General features: G+C 29.3%; 1 protein-coding gene across 1 annotated transcript; it reads left to right on the top strand.

Moving 5' to 3' along the window:
• Window positions 1–304: 304 nt before the first annotated feature.
• Window positions 305–2,462, top strand: LOC116773183 (uncharacterized). The gene is made up of 3 exons (XM_032665588.2): window positions 305–522; window positions 636–1,622; window positions 1,983–2,462. The coding sequence occupies exons 1-3, from the start codon at window positions 462–464 to the stop codon at window positions 2,306–2,308; spliced, it is 1,374 nt and encodes a 457-aa protein (XP_032521479.2). The 5' UTR covers window positions 305–461; the 3' UTR covers window positions 2,309–2,462.
• The last annotated feature ends 915 nt before the right edge of the window (window positions 2,463–3,377 follow it).

Raw genomic sequence — 3,377 nt, 5'->3', positions numbered from 1 at the left:
GTAGACTCAAGACTGTAATTTGTAGACCATGGACTACAAAATTGAGCATGGAGATCGAGACAGAAACAGTAAATTCTAACTTTTCACAAACCCACTTAAGAGTTTTAATTTATATTATCAATAATAAACTATAAATCATTAATATTTATATATTTCTAGAAACACCAATGCAAAGTATTTTGATAAGTTGTCTCTGGTTGTTACTAAACCAAGAATACTATAATCTACAGTAATGTCACAATCAGCATTCTATTCTATCTGTGTAAGTATGTTGTCATAAACTCACAACTGAGTGATAGTAAATAACAGCTGTCATGTGTCAAGAAATTCAGATGTAATAGCTGGGCATGCAGTTTATTTTACCTTCAAAGTTTCTCAAACTTATTCATTTGAAATGGTTGTTTATTATGGTGAACATTGTTAATTCAAAATTAAAAGTGCTAAGATAAAAACAACGAGAAATGCATATGAATAACAAAAAGTTATCATCCCTGGATACGAGAACAAATACGAAAACTAAAGGTTTTAATTTAATTAAACGAAACATATTCATCGTAATTTTTATATTACGATAATATTATTTTTTTATTATCTCTATGTTGGTTTATCTTTGTAAATTTCATCATATTTTTCAGTATGTTCCACTCCAGAGCGTCGAGTAGATTCTCCTACAATAGATACCGACTCTATTTGTGACTCAGAAACTGCTAGTCCTATACCGTTTATGTGTACACAAGATGATGCAGATGTTGTGTATAATTTTTCCACGCCAAAATCACAAACTGCGAAAGCACAGTTCAAAGGTACCACACCAGTTAGTAAAAAGGTTAGGAAACCTGTGAGATTACAAGTAAAAAAACGTTTACCAAAACGTAAGATTATTAAACTTTCAAATCAGGGAAAGAAATGGCTACAAGATTTGCGTGAATTAAATCAAAATGTACACGAACTTGTTAATAAATCATCAAAAGATTCAGTAGAGAAGCCGCAATCTGAGGAAGACATGTTTAGTGACACTAGTGACAGTTCACCCAGAGCAGGTATGGGCATTAAAAAGGGATATCTAAGAAAAAATGTTTTAAGCTTTAAACTCACAAAAGCTGAACCTGAAACTGGTCTAGATTCAGATGATTCCGTCAATGAATATTTAATACAAGTAAGTCAAGCCGTTGAAGAGAAATTTAACACTGAAACAAATGTAATAAGGGAGCAAAGTTTTGACACTTTTGATAATATCAGCTTCAAAGAAACTACCGAAAATGACTTTAATCCGGATTCAATGCAGGTTATACAGAGAAATAATCATTTGGGATCATCAAATATACAGAACATGAAAAAAAGTGAATCTAGCATTTATCACAATGAATCATTTGACAGCTTATTAGGAAACTTAAATGACAGTGTCTTTGACAACCTCACTCAAATACCTATAAATGGAGTAACAAAAACTAAAGGGCCCGTGTTAGAAATTAATAACGAAACTTGCCATAATAAAAGTTTTGTCCGGCACAACTCCATGCCCGTGTCTCCCAGTGTTGCCAACAACAGACCATCTACCAGTGGAATGTCATTGGGACGATTTAAATCTATGCCATTCAATCAGAGCAGTGACAATATTTTAGGTAAATTATGCAACAAAATTATAGCATTAGAAATATATGAAATACTTTATAAAACAAATCATATTTAACTTTTAAAAAACAGATTTAAAACATCCCAACAATAGAATTAATAGTGAATGTCTGTTTTATTAGTTAGAAACTACTAAAGTTTGTTAAGTAGGTTTAAACTTAAGATGTATTGGAACTTGGAACTATTATTTTGTTGCTTAATAGAGAAAGTGAATGAACTGAGTATCAAGGGCACTTTATATTCATATAGGTTATATGTTTTCTGTGTGTCCGCTGCATTAGGTTGTTTTTCTTCATTTAGTATCTCGTTTAATTATGTTAATGGTATTTATTTTTTTCATTTCCTTCCAGATGGCTGTTCAATAAAGTATACTCAAGATGAAATAAAAAAGAAACATCAACAAGCAAGAGAAAAACTTCTCGCTAAAGGAATGTTGCCATTATTATCTCAAAAACAAACTCCGCAAATGTTGCCAGCTCAAAAAGATCAACCAAGAAACAATATCCATAATAAAGCCGACAGCAGACAAAATAAAGTCACAGATAAAAACAAGAACGTTATGAACAAGAACCCTAGTTCAGAATCAGACTTAAAACCTGACATAAAAACACTGATTGAAAAAAAAAGACAGGAAGCATTGATGAAATTAAGGAAAAGACAGGCCCAGTGTAGGTGATACATAATGTTTTTGTGTTATAAATATTATGTCAGAACTGTTTTATAATTGTGTACATTGAATAAGATATATTTATCGAGAATTTTTGTATTTTAAATGATTTGTATAATAACTTCCTAGCTGCATGTAATAAAAACAATGTTTAATTATTAAATTGTATTTTGTTACGTTGGGTGTATAATAATGATTAAAAAAATTATGAGTTCAGTCTTTTTTCCCTTGTTTTTTTCAACTTTTGGTGATAAAATCACTATGGATAAAGAAACTTGAATGTATTTTACATTGCTTTGTTGTTTATGCTAAAATGTTGTTGATTTTAAAATTTCAATAACATTAAAATATGAGCATTGTCTCTGTTTTAAATACTTTGATTGCCAAGGAGAATGTTTTTTATTTCGTAATTATTATTTTTTTATTACTGCATGTGGTTGGGATTTATTTCAGCCAGAGATAGACAGAAAGCAGTGTTGCTATATTGTACACTTGTCATATAAAGGTTAAAAAAAAGACGTAGTCATGTCCAATGTATAATAGTCAAATCTACGACATTTCCTAATATTTTCAATCCATTATCGATATGGTAGAAAATTATCATTTTATTTTTCGAAACGAAGTTAAATTAAAATTATTTACTTGTTTATTATCTACAGTTTTTTAGATTTACATTATCATTATTTATTTTATTCCTAATAATATTAAAATTATGTTAGATTTTCATTATCATTATTTATTTTATTCCTAATAATATTAAAATTATGTTAAAAGCATAATTCTTTTGAATATAAACAACTTTTATTTAAAAATAGGTTCAACGAAATGTTAAATATTTTTTAATTATTTATATATGTGAAATACCTTCTCTTGAAACATATTTCACATATGAGTATTATGCTTTCCTTTCCATATGTTACTACTCACCAGTGTCAACCATAGACAATACATTTATTAGATACGAAAATTCGTGACTGTTTTTAGACACAATGACTCTTCGCCCGCTAGGTGGCAGTAGGTACAAAAATATTTGTCTTTATTTTCATAGGACATTGGCCAAATCTATTAGGATAAGGCA

This window comes from Danaus plexippus (assembly GCF_018135715.1).
Source record: "Danaus plexippus chromosome 18 unlocalized genomic scaffold, MEX_DaPlex mxdp_20, whole genome shotgun sequence".
In the NCBI taxonomy this organism is placed as follows: Eukaryota; Metazoa; Arthropoda; class Insecta; order Lepidoptera; family Nymphalidae; genus Danaus; species Danaus plexippus.
This window is presented reverse-complemented; position numbering and strand designations above follow the sequence as displayed.